The sequence below is a fragment of the Chamaea fasciata genome, unplaced genomic scaffold, assembly GCF_029207755.1.
Source record: "Chamaea fasciata isolate MVZ Bird 193981 ecotype frontalis unplaced genomic scaffold, bChaFas1.0.hap1 SCAF_19, whole genome shotgun sequence".
Lineage (NCBI taxonomy): Eukaryota > Metazoa > Chordata > Aves > Passeriformes > Sylviidae > Chamaea > Chamaea fasciata.
Genome location: NW_027094104.1, coordinates 7,348,484 through 7,364,727, shown reverse-complemented (window position 1 = coordinate 7,364,727; position 16,244 = coordinate 7,348,484). Strand labels below are relative to the sequence as shown.

General features: G+C 48.1%; 2 protein-coding genes across 4 annotated transcripts in view; one reads left to right on the top strand and one right to left on the bottom strand.

The window, feature by feature from the left end:
- Positions 1 to 10,338, top strand: part of RECQL5 (RecQ like helicase 5) — a 37,949-nt gene extending 27,611 nt beyond the window's left edge. Inside the window, exons 9-20 of one of the 3 annotated variants that reach the window (XM_066200762.1) lie at positions 1,483 to 1,710; positions 3,164 to 3,263; positions 3,767 to 3,803; positions 4,597 to 4,655; positions 4,778 to 4,854; positions 5,339 to 5,432; positions 5,883 to 6,023; positions 6,440 to 7,101; positions 7,299 to 7,377; positions 8,283 to 8,534; positions 9,007 to 9,079; positions 9,158 to 10,338. In XM_066200762.1, coding sequence (XP_066056859.1) covers positions 1,483 to 1,710; positions 3,164 to 3,263; positions 3,767 to 3,803; positions 4,597 to 4,655; positions 4,778 to 4,854; positions 5,339 to 5,432; positions 5,883 to 6,023; positions 6,440 to 7,101; positions 7,299 to 7,377; positions 8,283 to 8,534; positions 9,007 to 9,079; positions 9,158 to 9,279 — 1,924 coding nt within the window. In that variant the 3' untranslated portion in view covers positions 9,280 to 10,338. Of the gene's footprint in view, positions 1 to 1,482; positions 1,711 to 3,163; positions 3,264 to 3,766; positions 3,804 to 4,427; positions 4,571 to 4,596; positions 4,656 to 4,777; positions 4,855 to 5,338; positions 5,433 to 5,882; positions 6,024 to 6,439; positions 7,102 to 7,298; positions 7,378 to 8,282; positions 8,535 to 9,006; positions 9,080 to 9,157 lie in introns of those variants that run through there. The other 2 variants (XM_066200763.1, XM_066200764.1) reach the window with 2 other exon arrangements.
- Positions 10,331 to 16,244, bottom strand: part of MYO15B (myosin XVB) — a 30,438-nt gene continuing 24,524 nt past the window's right edge. The window contains exons 41-50 of the mRNA XM_066200761.1: positions 15,696 to 15,826; positions 15,360 to 15,454; positions 15,030 to 15,107; positions 14,782 to 14,890; positions 14,309 to 14,457; positions 13,850 to 13,977; positions 12,973 to 13,106; positions 12,359 to 12,492; positions 11,803 to 11,943; positions 10,331 to 11,532 (exon numbers count right to left, since the gene is read on the bottom strand). Coding sequence (XP_066056858.1) covers positions 11,473 to 11,532; positions 11,803 to 11,943; positions 12,359 to 12,492; positions 12,973 to 13,106; positions 13,850 to 13,977; positions 14,309 to 14,457; positions 14,782 to 14,890; positions 15,030 to 15,107; positions 15,360 to 15,454; positions 15,696 to 15,826 — 1,159 coding nt within the window. The 3' untranslated portion in view covers positions 10,331 to 11,472. The remainder of the gene's footprint in view (positions 11,533 to 11,802; positions 11,944 to 12,358; positions 12,493 to 12,972; positions 13,107 to 13,849; positions 13,978 to 14,308; positions 14,458 to 14,781; positions 14,891 to 15,029; positions 15,108 to 15,359; positions 15,455 to 15,695; positions 15,827 to 16,244) is intronic.

Here is a 16,244-nt window from a genome sequence, read left to right as displayed (position 1 = left end):
CACCCTGCTGCAGCCCCTTACCTGAGCACTGCCAGCTCCCTGGCGCTTCAGCACAGTCAGGTCACTGCTGGGGGACAGGAACCTGTGACCTGCTGCTGTGCTGCCTTCCAGATCAACCTCCCAGGCCGTGGGAAGGAGTGAGCCAGCAGCCACTGCAGCCCCTTGTGGGGTTTGTGATGCTTTGGTAACATGCAGTTGTGTTCCTCCCAGACACACACAGACACTAGTGAAGAAGAAAACTCTGTTAGATCTCTGGCAAGTTCTGACATGCCTTAAAGGGTTTAGAATAAGAGTAAATTAGGTGTTCACTCTCTTACTTTTCCCCTCTGTGACTCCCTTTTTGCAGATGAAGTTGGTAAGCCTGCTAGGGCACACCTTGGTAGAGAAGAAAAATTTCCACCTTCTTCTTCCTTGTAGTAAAATAATTTTCTTCTAAAATAACTGCTGTTCCCACTTGGCTGCAGGATTTGATCTCTAAATGCCTGATGAAGTGAATGTTTTCATATATTTATTATCAGCATTTTGACTAACACACAATCAGCCACCTCTGCTGTGAAATGTTAGTTTTGAAAAGCTCCTCTAAATTCTTAAAAGAAAGGGGAAAAGGAACTGCCTGATCATTCTTTGGCAAAATCATTGTATTCCCTGGTTTAAGTTAGGGAGTGTTTTAGAAGACAAATTGCTTCCTGCCTGTATTGCTAGTGAGCACATTGTCACCAAATTCTTTTTTTATGTACCCCAAAACACTGATGCCTGCCAAAAATATTTTGAAAATTTCTGGAAGAATCTAATCATCTTCACATGGCTGGTTTGCTAATCCTGGTAAACTGGTTGTGCAATCCTGTGTGAGTAAATGGACTGGTTTTCATGCATGTAGGACTCTACCATAACTTTGGGTGCTGATCTGGAGCATGTGTGAGCCCATCAAGATCCAGGCTGTGTTACCTGAATGGTGCTCCCTTGTGACCTGACTCTGAACTCTATTTCTGGGACTTGCTTTACATTCCTGTGTCTTCAAATATATATTTCTTCACCTTCAAATCACAAATAATAAACCTAGAAGCTCTTCAATGTGAGATATATAGGTATACTCTGAGGTGTAGTGATCAGTGGGGCCTCTTCACCTGCAGCCATCATGATAGGATATGGAATATATTTAGCCAGTGATACAGAATTAATAACTGTATATTTCATCAACTGCTCCTTTTGCAGATCTCAAAGATCTGAAAGGGTTTAGCAGAAGAGGTTAGCATTGATGTTTTTTTACATACGGGGAAGTGGAGGCAGAGAGACTTAAAGCAAGATGCCAGGAACAGAGCCCTAATTCTGCTCCAGGGATTAAACCCTGCGATTCCTGCTGGAATAGACATTCTCTGTGCAAAAACAAGACTCAAATCTTTTTCTAAAGACACCCTGCATATGGAGGGTGGAGTTTTTGTGGATGGAAGTGATGACCAGATGATTTTGCCTTGTGTCTCCAAGGTGCCGCCACGCTGCCATAGCGAAGTACTTCGGCGACGTCACCCCACCTTGCAACAAGTGCTGTGACTTCTGCAAGAACCCAGGGGCAGTGAAAAGGCAACTGGAGGCACTGGAGTGCTGCAGCAACAGCTGGAGCAAAACCTGCATCGGGCCCACGGGATCCTCCTGGGATAGATACGACCCAGAGCTGTACGAGGGCGGGAAGGGAGGCTGCAGAGGCTTCAGCAGGTCTGTTCCAGAGATGTTACACTCATCTCATAGGAGCCATCAGAGAAAAGAGCATCCACTAGCTGCAGGCCCAGACACTCCTATTTTCAGCACATGTTTCTGTGTGGATGGTATTTTCCTGTAACTTTCTGGCAGCAGCAGCTGGAATTTCATTTTCCACACGCTTTGGCAGCCTCGTTCACATTCATGTCCCAGAGAACCAAAAGCTGTTTTGACAAAGCTAAGAATTGCCCTGCACAATGTAATTGGCTCAAGAAACCAGCCTGAAATTTTTGAAAGCAGCAAGTGGGCTCAGCCTGTTCATAGTTACAAAGATCAAAAATGTTTAAAATTGAGACCAAGATGACATGGTCCAGAGTTCATTCCTGATCTAACACAACTGTCTGCGGGCCAGTAGGCCAGGGGCCACTGACAGGACTTAGTCACCACAGAGGATGTTATGAAGTGCCAGTGTCAGATTCTCCTGCAGATTGCTGCATTTTCCTATCAGGCTGACAGCAAAAGGAAGATGTGCAGTGGGAAACATGATGAATTCTGTAGAATGCTTGGCAGTGTGGAGGTGATAACTTGTCTTTCCCCTTGTTCCCTGGCAGAGTTGCAGTGATAGTGCAGCTGTGGCAGGATGAAGTTTCTCTGCTGGCACTGCCCATGAAGCTGTGCCAGGATACGCAGTGCTGTAGGCTGGCCAGGCCCTCTGCTTTACCTTAAAAAGCTCGAGATTGGAACCTTTGTTCTTTGGCCAAGTCCAGCTGAGTAAGAGGAAACCAGGACTTGTGATCTAAGCCTGTGTTTGGTCTCAGGACCTGAGAAGCCACAGCCAATGCTGTTTTACAGAACAGTGTTTTCCACTTGATTTATTGAACCTTTCCATAATCTGATTGTAATTTTGCCTTGGAAGTTGTAATAGTCAGCAGCTCTAAAGCTCAGATTTGTGGTACCTGTATATTTGGCAGCTGTGGGAGGCAGTGAACTCCTGGGCTACATCTGGTGAGGATCAGCTGCTGCATTTCAGTATGTCAGAGATGGGGATTTCATTTATTGCAGCAGCCTGTGAACAAGTGAGGCTGAGGAATGGATGTTGTGCCCTCTCTGCCATCTCTGCTCCTAGGGTAGGAGGGACTGACAGATGGGGTACATGACATGAGGCAATGACTCCTGAACCACCTGGGAGGATCTGGCAGAGCTTTTGAAATGGAGCCCTCCATTCTCAGGGCACCAAGTACATGCTCTTAGTTCATGCCACTGCCTACTGGTTTATAGGATTAACAAGTGCTATGAATTTTTGGAGGATGCTCACTGCTGTCCTGGTTGGGGAATGGTGGAGAAACTCAAAGTAAAGACATGTTCAGAAAGGATGTGGGATGCATCACTGAGGTGGCTTCCCAAACTCATCCCCCAGTTAATGCTGCAGCTGCAGAAATGTTTGTTCCTCTCGCTTTCCTGCCTTATCCAGGTATGATGAAGAGGGCAGTGGGAATTGGGATGAAGAAAACGAGGAGCGTCGGAAACGGGAGTGGGACAATTTCTACAAGAAGCAGATGAGTCTGCGCAAAGTGAGTTGGGGTCAGTTTTTAAGGGATGCACAGAGGGTTTGCTGTGAGCTTGTCTGACAGCCATAAAGGCTTCCTGGCACTGATGACACTAAATTATTTCATCTTGGTGTTGCTTCTTGTCTTTCACTTCTTGTACCTCTGCTTTTGCTGTGTTCTCCATATTCTGGGCTAGTCCCATAACAGGAAGAAATGCAGTTTATTCATGTGCTGGTTTCTCTGCAGTGCTAAGCAAGAGGAGCCTGTTGGTTTTAATGCCCATGGTAGTAGTAAAAACACATTTTACCATTCAGCTTCTCTTAAATATTCCTATAGCAGAGGTGAACTTTTGGCTTTGATTCTCATTCTTTGTTTTCTTGGCCCTGTTTTGACACTTATTCAATGCCTTTATAACTTCAGCTTTCATTTTCCCTGGAGCAGGGATATAAAACATGTCTTTTGTGCTTCTAGATCTCCATGTGTGTAGTAGGAATGGAAATGTTTGACTGATCTTTGTTTTCTTCCAGGGCAAAGAACCAGAAAAGGAAGATTTTGTTCCTCCAAGTAAATATCTTCTTTGATTTATAATGGGTTTTCTTTGGGAGAGGAAAGTCTTATATTTTGCAGCTGCATGCAATTTGTACAGCATCACCACTGGAGGTATCAGTCTCCAGGCACACAGGTCAAGCTTTTGGCTGTGAAAACTTGGCTGGAGGAGATGGAGCACAGTTTAGCTTTGGTTGGGGTGAAGATATGGAATGCATCTTTCTGAACAACATTTCCAAATAAGCAAGAGAGAGGGAAAACTCTGTCTAACCTGACTTTGTAGTGTTGGCTATTGCTGCAGTGGTTATGCAGCAGCAGTAATAATAATAATAATAATAATAATAATAATAATAATAATAATAATAATAATAGGAAACTGCTGAAAACCTTTGCTGTTTGTGCTGCTTGGGGGCCTGTCTGGCACTGTTGCAAAAGAACACTTGATAGGTCAGTTTACTCTGTCCAGCCTGATTTTTTGGTTGATGTTGTGGGGAGCAGAAAAGATTTGAGTTTCCTAAGAGCCTTAAAGAAAGGTTTTCTGAGGTGGGAAGATTTTGGAAAGCTGTTAGTCCTAAACTCCAAAGTAGATGTTCTCAGTCAGAGAAAACATTCTCACTTTGGTTTCTGCCTACTCTTTTGGAGTGTGTAGCTTCTCCAGATGGAAAGGGTGACCACAGTGTTCCTTGGGGTGACAATGCAGGGAGGAGAAAGCCAGGCAGTCCTGGGCCTGCACCTCCCCATGAAAGCTGAAATGTTCTCCATCAGCTTAGCCCTGCCATGGCTCCTTTCCCAAACTCCTCTCCTGTGGCAGGTGCAGACTGTCCCCTGAAGGATGCTGCCAGCAGGAGGATCTCCAAGCTCACTGTGAAGGTAAGTGATGTTGCAAAGAACAACAAGGCTTCTGCCTGGCCTGTCCTTTACTCCTTCAGGGGTGGAAGTCCAAGAGGCACTGAGACTTCTGTGGAGCATGTCTGAGTTTCCATGTTTCCTAGGGCCGGGAACACTGCTTGAAGATGCTGGAAGAAGCTTTGAGCAACAACCAAAAGACTCCAGCAGCAGAAGGAAAATGGTATGAGGAAAAAGAAGTGCATAGTGAGACCCTTAGCACAAGGCCTGCTATTCCCTGAGCACAGTTACCATTCTCAGGGAATGATTTTTTAAGTTATTTTGTCCAAGGATGTAGTTTCACTTAACAGCATCTTTCTGGCAGTGATGTTGAAGATCAGACCTGAGGATTCCTGTGGCTGATTGCTGTTATCAGATTGATCCCAGGAGTGGCAGTTCTTCCCTGTCCCACAAGATGGGGATAGTGTACTTCTGAAATTAGCAGTGGGCAAAAATCTTGATTTAAAACCGTTTTCATCACCTTTTCCATTCTCACCAATACAGTCAACTCACCACTGCATCCCTTAGCACTTAACTGGAAGTTATCACTTATTCCTGCACCTCAGGGAGTGGATTTTATACTTTCTGGGAGATACTCAAGCATTAGTGTTCCCTTTGCAGATGCAGAATTGTGTCTTTGCCAGGAATCACCCCAGGCTGTGTTTCAGGTCAGACCCTGGTGCCTGTGCAGTGGAAATGGAATATGAAGCTTTCCGGACCAGCAAAATGGCAAATTCCTACAAGGCAGCTGTGCTAAAGAAGGTAGGGACAAACATCTACATCTGCTGCTCCCTGGCACGTGGGAGCTGCAGGAAAAATTGGGCAGAGTTTGTGGGAGAAAGGTGGAAGGACAAGCTCTGTTTTGCCTTGATTCTTTCTTCTTGATTTTGTTTCCAGGAAGGCCCAGAATCACCTCAGGTTCACATCTTTGTTGGCTTTACAGGCTCTGAAAACCTACATAGCAGTGCAAGCTTATCCAGATATGTTCTAGCAATACAGGGATTTGGGAATTCCTCAGGCTGCTGCTGACACTAGAGAAGCCTTGGTTTAGGTTATCTGCTTGCCGTCATTCTCTCTGAAGGTGTTTCTTTTCTTGAGGCAGCTGCCTCTCCAGGGCAGATATTTGTTTTGTCACTACGGCTTTTAGTATGTACAAAGGCAGAATACATAAAGATTTCTGTCCATTAGAGAATATTTCTGTTCTCTTTTCAGGTGGCAGAAATCAATAAAGCCTCCAAACAAGGGGAATTGTTCTCAGTCTTCGGGTCTGGAACGGGTGGTAACAGCAGTTTGGAAACAAAATCTGTGTCTCTAGCAGAAGAGGACTTTGTCCCTGCATGCCAGGTTCCCTCGGTGAGTACTGGTGGGATAGACAGGAGGGAATGGTGTGTTTTGTCTGTCTGCCTTTTTATAAATTTATTTTGTGTCCTTCCTGTGGGCACAACTGCATTTCTGTTGTAATTGCTTTTTCCTGTCTGTCACATTATTGGTGAATATAATGTGTGGGCAGGCCACAGCTTCAGTAAGTTCTTTCTCATCTTGCTCTATCCAAGGATGTTGCCTTGTTTTCTTATTGCTGGCCTGGGACTTCCACCTAATCCATTTCCCTCATGTCTCTGTTGATGGGTGTGATGATCAGTCAGATTTAGAGGCTCCCTCTGCTTACAGCTGCCCAGACTGCTGTACTGTATGCAGAAACTTAACTGCTTTCACTGTGCTGCACACAGGGATCTCACATCCAAAATTTCTTCTTCTTCCTGTCTCCCCAGTTCAAACCGAAGCGTGTGGGAGCAGGATTTCCAAAGAAATCCAGCTTGTTCCAGACAGCTTCAGAAGTGCTGAAGATCCAGGAGGAGAGTGATGCAAAGCCTGTCAAAAAAGACTGTCCAAGTGGGCAAGAGAACAGCTGCTACAGTCTGGACCTGGACACCAGAAACCCTGCTCTCCAGGGGGAAGAAGCTGCAACCAAAGCAGTGGATGAGAGTGCAGGAGTAGAACTACACCCAGAAAAGAAGGGGCAGCAACCCAGTCCACACACAAAAACTGCCCTTGGGGAGAGCCCTGCTAAGAAGTCCAAACGTAGCAAGAAGCAGCAAATGCTCGCAGAAGCGGCTAAAAAGGAATCACAGGATATTTCCAAATTCTTCTCCCTCCCCAAAGGTGGCCCTAAAGCCCAAAGCTGCAGCGTAGCAAAGGGACATGGCTGTTCTGCAGGCACACTACCTCAGGTTTCTTCTCAAAGCGTGTGTCAAGAGAAACCAACACCTCAGGAAAACAAAGATGGCTCTGGAGATCTGACTGGGCAGTTCCAGGCAGAGAATAAAGAACTGGGAGAAACAGAAGTAACACTGACTGAGAGAGGGGAGAATTCTAAGACCCAGCAGGCTGCTGAATCTGAATTCCTTGAGGAAGAAATGGATGTGAAGTACAGGTAAAATCTCTACTTCTCTGCTCCCTATGTTGTCCATAGCCCCACCAGCCTTGTCCTGGAAACCTGTATGAGATCTCTGGGTGAGTGAGGGAGACTCTTGCTTTACCATGCAGTCTCATGGCCACTGACAGGTGAATGCAGAAATATTTTCACTGTGGAATGATTACAAGTGGCCTTCTCTCCACTTTTCCCACTAGTGTTGCTGAAAACGTTGCAGAAACTGACCTCCCCGTTGTTGGGGAAGGTGACAGTGGGAAGCGGCCAGGATCAGATGAGGTAAGACTTCAATGAGTGCTGATTTCCTCTGTTTCTTCTACTCATCTTGTGCCAGATTTCTCTCTGAGAGTGACACTCCTGCTCTAAAAGTGTAATTTATTTATATATAAGAGCTGGGGGGGGCCCATCTGCAGTTGCAGCAGAAAGGAGAACCCCAGCGTGTTGCTTTCCTGGTGTTTCCCTGCTGCCCTCTGGGCTGTGCCAGCTCCTTGGGCTGCAGTGGAGAGCTCCCCCTCCACTGCTTTGTTCCCTCCTCCGTGCAACTCACGTGACTGTGCCCTTGGCGGTGACTTGCCTGGAATGAGTGTCTCCCCACCCCCTGAGATGTGTCACTAGCTATAATTAGGGAGCTGCTTTCTCAAGGCGAGGGCAGAACCGCAGGCCCGGGACACGTGGGACCACTGGGAAGTGATTCCTGCTCACAGCCTGCCTTGCCATTCAGTCTCTGCTTCTGCATTTGGCAGCTGAGGCTACCTGGCAGCTGTCTCTGCAACGCTGCAGTCTCCTTTCTCTTTCAAACTGAGCAGGAGTGTGGCTTTCCTGATGCAGCTGATTCTTCCTGAGGGGTGTATTCTCAGCAGACATCCTGAGAAATCTCTTCCAGTCAGTTTTCCTCTGTAGGACAGGGTCCAGCAATTAGCTGCCCCAAGAGAACAGGGTAGTTCTAAATGTGGTATTCTTTAAAGGGGTTATTTCTTTGTTTTTTTTTCAAAATCCCTTTGTGTGGGGAATAGTGTCTGCACAGCAGGTTATAAGGAGTTGCAGAGATTCCTACTTGGTATTCACTGGAGGCAGAGGCTGCAGGATGCTGCAAAGAGTCATGTTCTTGGAAGGTGGTAGCTGCTTGGAAGGGCAGTGCTGCCACAGGAATTGGTAGGTTTGATTTTCTTCTGTCCCTTCTCTAGGATATGGAAAGTCCTGCAAAAAAGCGGCTCCGGACAGCAGCAAAACCTTCAATTCTGACCCAGCCAGAGGGAAAAAGTGTTGGTCCAACAAAGAAGAAGGTGACTTTTGACTCAAATTTAGCACAGTGTGATAAAGAAGGAAGCAGCAAGACCATCCAGCCAGTGACCAAAGGCGTGTCCCTCAAAGAGACTGCAGACATCGTTGTCAAGTATTTGACCCCGTTCTACAAGGGAGGAAAATTTGCTTCCAAGGTAGCGTATAGCTCCAGGCCCTCTTTAGCAGAAGGAAAATTCATCTCTCTAGGGATCTTGGGCTCTGAGAAGGGGGAGATGATCTGGATCCTGTCTTTTATTTCCAAGTTATGTCTTGGTATGTGCTGTTTTAGTGACTCCAGGTGCAGCAACTCCCCTCTCCCACAAAAGGGTTGGTGTGTGTTGGTTCCACACTTCCCTGTGATTGTTCATATTTTCACATTAAACCCAGGCATGTTCATAAATCCCACCTGTGGAGTAGCACCATCTCAGGTTCAGTGCTGGTGTAGTTTCCTTGCTGTGCTCTGCAAGGCAGGATGTGTGTACCTGGGCTTCTCCAGCACTGTGTGTGTTCAGTGTAGGAGTGGTTTGTGCTACAGCCAGTCTGTGCTAAGGGCAGGACAAACATGGAAACAGACTGGTGAGGTAACTGGTGTCTGCTTTCTGCTCTTTGTCTTCCCCAATGCTGCAGGATCTCTTCAAGGGCTTTGCCAGGCACCTCTCTCACTTACTGACCCAGGAGCAGAGCCCTGCCCGCAAGACAGGTGTGTCTGGGGTTATTTCAATGCCAGATGGGTTCATGGCTTTAGAGGGGGCAGGTGTCTTAAGTATCAACTCAAAAGATGGTGTTTCTTCTCTTGCAGTGAAGGAGGAAGCACAGAGACTCATCAAGGAGTTTTTTAAAACAAGGCTCAGGTGTGAGAGTGAGATGGACTGGGAGCAGCTGCAGAGCTCAGAGAGCTGATGCCTGCTGCTTTTTGGCTCTTTCTTCCTGCAGCAGCACCACCAGGGGTTGTGGAAGAACTCAGCCATGGAGGGTTTATGAGACTGGAGAAATTAGATTTATTTTTCTTTTCCCCACTGCATTTTTGCTCATTTCTGTCCTTAGTGACAGATTCCCAGGGAACCAGTTTTTGTTAACTCATGGTGAATTTCCCCAGTAAGTGGGGTGCTGAAAGGACCAAGAGGTGTGAAGTTGTACCTGCTGTGTTTGTTAGGGGCTGCTGCCTTGGATGTTCTGCACTGTCTTCAATCTCTACTACCTGCAGCACTCTGGGCAGGACCCAGACTTTCCAGCTGGAACTCTGCTTTGGGATGGCACCTTGCTTTCTAAATGGCTCCTGCCCTTGCTCCCCTTCTCTTATTTCAGTGTCACAAATAGAAGCCTTATGCTACAAGTTCTCATGCTTTGCTCAGGGCTGCCGGTGACAAACTCAATGAGTTCCTGGGTGGAATATTTTCTTTTGAAGGGCAGGGGAAGAGCATTTTGTAATTACCGTGGAGGCAGTGCTTGCTTCCTAAAAGAGGAGAAACTCGGATTCTTTTTCTTTAAATGCAAACTTATTTAACCTTGTCCAGTTCTGTCTGCCCTTTAATTTAAGTGGTGATACTCTTTCAGTATTAACCTCTGCAACACTTCCAGCCTTTGCTTGTAATTCCCTAAAGCCATATTTGCTCCCTGTGCCTCACCACAAGTCTGCGGTACAGGGGGCAGTGCTGCTGTTATAGCTGGGTACGGTTCTGCTGTGACCCTCAAATTGACACTGTGGTACCTCTGCTGCTACGTTTATATGGAACCTGGACCTGATTCCCTGGCACCAGTTCTTCCTGTTGGATTTTTATTGGGTTCTGCCTCTATTCCATACCTGCAGGGGCTGGTGGCCTCAGGCTCTAGTGCTGCCAGAGGAACGTGCAGCCTCAGAGGCTGCCCAGGGGGGTGGATCACTATATTCCACAGATGTATTTTTTTAGATGTTCTGAAGAGTATATGCGGAACTGACAATAAAGCAATGTTACAACTGCTGTGGATTGTTCCTGGAAGCTTTTTCTTACCACTCAGTCATGCAGACTGAGCAGAGGTACATTAAGGGGAAGCACCTGCCAGGGAAGATGCTGTAGTTCCCACTGGCATCAGCTCACCAGCAAAAGTCTAACTGTGCATCAGGGCACCCTCAGATGTATCCCTCTTCACTGCCAACAGTGACAACATTTTCCTCAAGCTTTGCCCCTTATATGCAGTTAAGTTTTCCCAGGTTCTATAGAAGATCTATCATATCGTACCTTCAAAACATCTCCGTGCTTATTTTATTGGAATTTCCTAAAGGGCAGTTATTCCTCAGGCTATTAGGACAGCTGTGGCAATAAAAATAAATATTTTTGTACAACCCAAACCACTTCAGTATAATACAAGTTCTGTTTGAAGATGCTTCCTCCATGGGCATGGAGCCATCATTGAAGTCTGACAGCTGCATGGCCATGACTGACTTCTTTATAGTAGAGGGAAGCATATGCATATAATTATGTCAGTGAGAAATTAATTAACAATAAACTTCCTTACCGTTGCAGCTCAATCTGTACCCCAGCATATGTGTTAATTGTATGATTAACACTGATCTGCTTTTCAATTAGGATGCTTTCTACAAACTCCTGCTTCACAAATCCTGCTGGAGGACCTCTGCATATCAATTCAGAGACAAATCTGGCTCCTGGAAAACACCAGAAGCCCATGCAGGCATTGCACTGCCTCAGCTGGGCAGTGGGATGCCCAAATCTCTAGCAAGCACCAGGCTTTGCTCATGATAATTCACTCAAAACAGAAAGGAGGAGTTGCACAGTGCAAAGCTTGAAGGCAAGTGCTTGCTTTGGGTCAGCTGCTCTTTGTTGGAACGGGCTGTGGTGTGGAGAGGCCCTTGGGGTTTGTTTAGCCACAGCATGGATTGTTGCAAGGAAGTGCCTGGGGACTGAATGGCAGGTCATGACCAGGGTTATGGTCACTCCATCAACAAACACTGTGGTGGCATTCTTAGAAAGCAGCTGGCTGAGGCCATGGGTGTGTTCTGGAAGAGTTCTCTCCCCATGACAGGTCAGGGAGCACTGATCAAGTTCAGAGAAAGGGAAATAGTGCTGTTTTCCTTGGCCATTCTCCTCCTTTGAGGCTTTAGGAGTGCAGCTCTGTTTTATCCAGGATGACAACAATCGTGTGGTACAGTTCTTTGGCCTGTCAAAACAAACCAGCATCAATCACTCTTTGCCCCTGAAAGAGCTGCTTCCCCTACTTAAATATCCCCATAAATCACTTCCCATAATTAAATATCAGCCATGTGCTGGGACCAAGCTGCACTTTGGAGCCTGGAACTGCAGTGTCCTCCTTCTCCTTTGGCCCAGGAGAGAGGAGCAGCAGCACTGTCCCTTAGCAGAGGCTCAGCTGGGCAGGGGAGGGCAATTTGGGAGGTGCCAGGAGGAAGCTGCAGGCCCAGGCCGACCTCACCTGTGACAGTTCCACCCACATGGCCTTGGGGTTGGCAGGGGAGCCGTAGTTGAGCTCCAGGCCAGGAAGGCCGCCGTCGGAGAGGGGCCTCAGGGTGCGCATCTTCTGCAGCTCCTTCAGGGGAATGACCCGGGACACCACCTGCCAAAGGGAAAAGCCACCAGCCACTCTCGGGAACAGTCCCTCCAAGTGAAACCATCTGCTTCCCACCACAAGTCACCTCAAGAGCCTGTTGAAAGCTGAGGGAAGGTCTGGGGCACAGGGTGTGCAGGATGCAGGGCAGGCTCCGGCTGCCCAGCTCAGCCCTGGGATTCCCACAGGACTGGGACAAACAGGAATGTGTTCTACATTTAGTTTTACTGTGGATTGTGCTTGGGAGCATGAACACTGGTCTTACAAAAGAGCCCATGGCCCAAGCCTGTTCTGCACTCTTGCTTTGGGCCAGTGCTGTTGTCAGAGTGGCTGTGATGCAGGGGAGTCCAGCCTCTTCCTGCACAAGCCCTTCTAAAGTCACAATAAAGATCTGACAGACATCAGGGGGAATTGTCTGGCATACCTGGGTGGTGCTGTCCACCACGATGATCTCCTCCTTGTTCACACCAAAGAAACAGGGCACAGGGACCACGTCATCGCTGATTCTCTCCACGACAAAGATGGTGTAACCAAAGAAAGGCAATTTCATCACATGCTCTAGAAGAGAGCAAAAAGTGGCCTGAGGGCAGCAGCTTTCACCCAGCAATTTACTGCACCAGCCTGGGGTCAAAGCTGCCAGTGTTCCCAAGATTCTCTACATTAAAAAGTAATAATGACAATTCTTGCCTCCCCCCCTGGCTTCTAAGACTCAATTCTCAGCAGCCTGAGTGGATGTCCTGTCCTTTTGTGACCTGAAAACAGACATATAGCCAGAATTTCGATTAAAAAACAGCTTGTACAGAACCCTGAAAATCCACTGCAGACTCCTTCCTATAACAGATGGAACTTCTACTATGATCACCATGCTTGGGAATAAGATCTAATAGTGAGGAGCTGTCATGGAATTCCATTCTCATGGCCCATTCCAGGCTCCAAGAATCATCAGCAACCTCATGAATTGTGCCAAAAGTGCAATCAGAACAGCTTCCAGAAACTGAAACAGCATAGAAAGGGAAGCAGATCTGGATGTCTCCTCACCTATGAACTGGATCTTTGCCTCCAGTGGCGGGAGGGGCTGCCTTGTTCTCAGCAGTGCGGCCACGTGGTTTTGCAGTGTCTTGGGGCTGATGGAGGGCTGCAGGGTCTTTGGAATGTATTCCTTCAGCTCTTCCCTGTGCCAACAAACAGTTTCTAATTCAACCCCTGCCCAGCTAAAATCAAACAGCAGCCATTAAGAAGAAGGAGGAGATGGGACAACAATTTCCCATTGTATATCTGGGAACAAGGGTAAAGGGGAAGAGGAAGAGCACAACAGGTGATGCCTGCATTGGGTAAGGTGGAAGGAACCATCAGAGACAGTGAGACCCTTCCCTTGTCCACAGAGAATTCAGCTGGCCACCACTGACCAGTGCATGGAGAGAAATCCTTCCTTTCTGGAGACACCAAGAGCTCCTCAGTGACCAGCAGGGTTATGCCATTTTCTTGCTGCTGGTGCTTTAAGGGGATCTGAGGAAGGCATTACCTCAACTCAAAGTGCATAAGGAAAGGAAGGAGTGGCAAAGTACAGCCTGGAACTGCAGGACTGAAGGTTTCCAGTACCCAGGGACAATTTTGTTCTCATTGAGCATCTCGCTAAAGATTTCAGGTGTCCAGGCTTGAAACCTCTGACACTTGTGAGAGAGAACAAAGGAGGATTCCCTGAAACCATGAGCTCATGCCCTTCCTTCTTGGTGTTACAAATCCATGGCAATCAAATTAAATGACCATGTCACCCTCATTACCCTTTCTGTTCTCCAGAACTGGATATTTTTAATTATTCAGAGAGGACTTCCCTTAATTATTCAGAGGTACCTGCCCCTAAGCCCTGTGGTGCCTAATGGCCATCACAGAGAGATCCCTTCTACCACAGACGTACCTGGAAGGAGCAGAGTTCTGCCGCTCCACTTTGGCCCAGTGCTGGAGCATTGCCAAAAGGCCCACCTGCATCTCCATTTCTTTACTTTGGCTCAGCAGGATCCTCCCATTCAGGTAATCCCACAGCACCTGAGGGACAGCACAGCAAAAACGCCTTTGTTAAACCTGCCAGAGGGTCCAGGCAAGTCTGGGCAGTGCCAGGCTGCACAGACCCACATCCTGCCTTGCTGATAATGCCAAACAAAGGCTCTCTGAGCTCAGGAAGAGCCTGGGGAGCTGCACAATGTGTGGCTAAGGCCACAGGCACAGAGCCTCCCCGGCATCCACAGCATCAGTGTTTAGAAACAGCACACAAAGCCTATCAGCCAAAGCCCTCCTGCTTTTTCAACCCTCTTGGGACATTCCTGTTGGCCAGGACACTACATCTGTCCCTGCTAGGGGGGGTCTTGCTCTTGCTTACCTGTCCATAATGGACATCTGTGTAAATTTGGTTGTCAAAGTGCAGAGGTGTCCTCCAGATGAGCCTGCGTAAGGTCAGAGTCACCAGCTTGTCCTCCAGCAGGTAATCATGGAGATACTCCTCCAGTTTTATCGGCCTCACCATTTTACCTACATGACACAGAGAGAGGGTCATCCATCCCTCTTGGTGGAGAGGCTGGCACAGGAGCCTTCCTGCACACCTCAGTTCCACCCTGCCCTGGGACTCCAACCATCAGCCATTCCAAAGGGACAAGGAGCCACACATCTCTTTCAGGAACAAGCAACACAGCCCCTGAGGAGGATCAATCCTTAACCCTTATACAGAGGGAAACTGCTTAAGAGGACCCTCCCAGGAGCCAGCAAGGGTGGAGGAACTGTCCCAAGCAGGAGCTGTGAGGCTCCCTGTTGCAGAGGGTGCAGGAAGAGAGAAGTTCCGTGGTGGTCTCTACTTGCCGAGATTTTTGTCGTCACTCCTGACAGCAAAGAGAACAAAGTCCTGTATCTCTTGCTGTTCACCTACTCCCATCTGCTCACAGATCTCCTGCAAGAGCTCCTTGGCCACCTGAAGCAAGGAAAGAAGGAAATGAATACCATGACCAGGCAAGCCCAAGAGCAGACACATTATTCCTTGTCAGATAAGGGGTTTCCCTGGTGTGGCTCAGAGTCCAGACCAATGAAGGAATTCCCAACTGGAAACTCACAGTGAACGTCCTGATCCTGGTGAGGTACTCTATGCCTCCAGGCATCAGCACCACCAGCCTGCGGGCACCGTGTCCCTTCTGCAAAGGAGAATGTTCAGGCAGCAAGACATGCAGGGTTGCATCAGCCCCACTCGTGTTCCTCCCTCTCCTTCCTCATCCCTGCCTTCCACAGCTTGTCCACAGCACCCGCCTCGTCCCTGCCTGCTCCATGGCACTGCACTTCCCAAGCTCCTTCCATCCACACGCTCCATTTCCTCTCCTGAGCTGCCCCGTCACACTGCACGTGGCACCTCCAGCAAAGGCTCTTCCCCCTTCCCTGCCCCTCCATACCAGCAGTGCCTCCATCTCCACAGGGAAAGGGAGGTGCCGGCGGCCCCCGTACAGGAAGTTTTTGCGCAGGTTGCTCTGGCAGATCTTGGCTATATCTGCGGGAAAAGGAAAAAGGTTCATGTGCTGAGCCAAACAGAGAACTAAACATCGCGTCCTGTGTTGGTGGGTCATCCTGGGCTGGGTTGAATTTAACCCCTGGTCACTGCAAAGAGACTTGACCTCACGTCCCACCCTGCCAGGACACATCCAAACCATGACAGTGTCCAGGACAGAGGAATGACAGGATGGGGGGATTAGGTCTGGAATATTTGCTTTACAGGACACAAACAGTCTTACCGTGGTGGGTGCTGGATGGATCACTGCTGGCCAGCTGCAGGAACTTGGTGGCGTAGGGCATCAGGATTTTGGAAGGCAGGAAGTACCCAGTGAGCAAGTTTAGGAGCAACCAGCCCCGCAGCTCGCTCTCCCTGCGGATCAGAGAGGACTGTGAGCATCTTGTGACATGACTATTCCTGCTCTGAGCAGCTCAAAGTGAGCTTGTGCCCCTCTGAACACCTCTGGCAGCTGGCAGAAAATGAAGTGTCGGCCCTTGGTCAGAGGTTTCGTGTGCTGAGCAAGAGATTCAGTTATTCCAACAGCAAGCAAAGACAGGGAACAATCAAAGCCACTCTGATGCCACTGGTGCCACCTCACAGGGCAGTGTGGGGCCAAGCCAGTCCTTGACTGGTGTTTATCAGTTCCCCAAGGCTGGGAGGAGGAAATCGGGGCTCTGATTTCACCACAACCAGGAGCCACTGGAAATGTTTACAGGTGCCCAGATAGACCAGCTGCTAAAAATATAAGGAAAAATATCCACTAAAGTGAAAATGCCAGACCCAGTGACTG